Source organism: Acanthisitta chloris, unplaced genomic scaffold (genome assembly GCF_000695815.1).
Source record: "Acanthisitta chloris isolate BGI_N310 unplaced genomic scaffold, ASM69581v1 scaffold11478, whole genome shotgun sequence".
Taxonomy (NCBI): Eukaryota; Metazoa; Chordata; class Aves; order Passeriformes; family Acanthisittidae; genus Acanthisitta; species Acanthisitta chloris.
This window is the reverse complement of record NW_008685376.1, coordinates 8628-8828: the sequence shown is the minus strand read 5'-3', so window position 1 is coordinate 8828 and position 201 is coordinate 8628. Positions and strand designations below refer to the sequence as shown.

Below are 201 nucleotides of genomic sequence, written 5' to 3'. Positions count from 1 at the left end.
CGTCCCTGACGGTCTGCCCGTGCCCAGCTCTCCACCAGGCTGCCCAAGACGTGGAAGCCGCAGCTGTTGGAGCGGCAGTTCTACAGGGAGATCCTGGACGCCACGCTGACCATCACCGTCACCATGCGCACGCTCGACCTGATCGACGAGGCTTACGGCTTCGACTTCTACCTCCTCAAGGTACAGCCGGCGCGCACGGCC

General features: G+C 65.2%; 1 protein-coding gene across 1 annotated transcript in view; it reads left to right on the top strand.

The window, feature by feature from the left end:
- Nucleotides 1–9: 9 nt before the first annotated feature.
- The window catches only part of MRPL28 (mitochondrial ribosomal protein L28), a 2215-nt gene continuing 2023 nt past the window's right edge, over nt 10–201 (top strand). Inside the window, exon 1 of the mRNA XM_009079744.1 lies at nt 10–180. Coding sequence (XP_009077992.1) covers nt 124–180 — 57 coding nt within the window. The 5' untranslated portion in view covers nt 10–123. The remainder of the gene's footprint in view (nt 181–201) is intronic.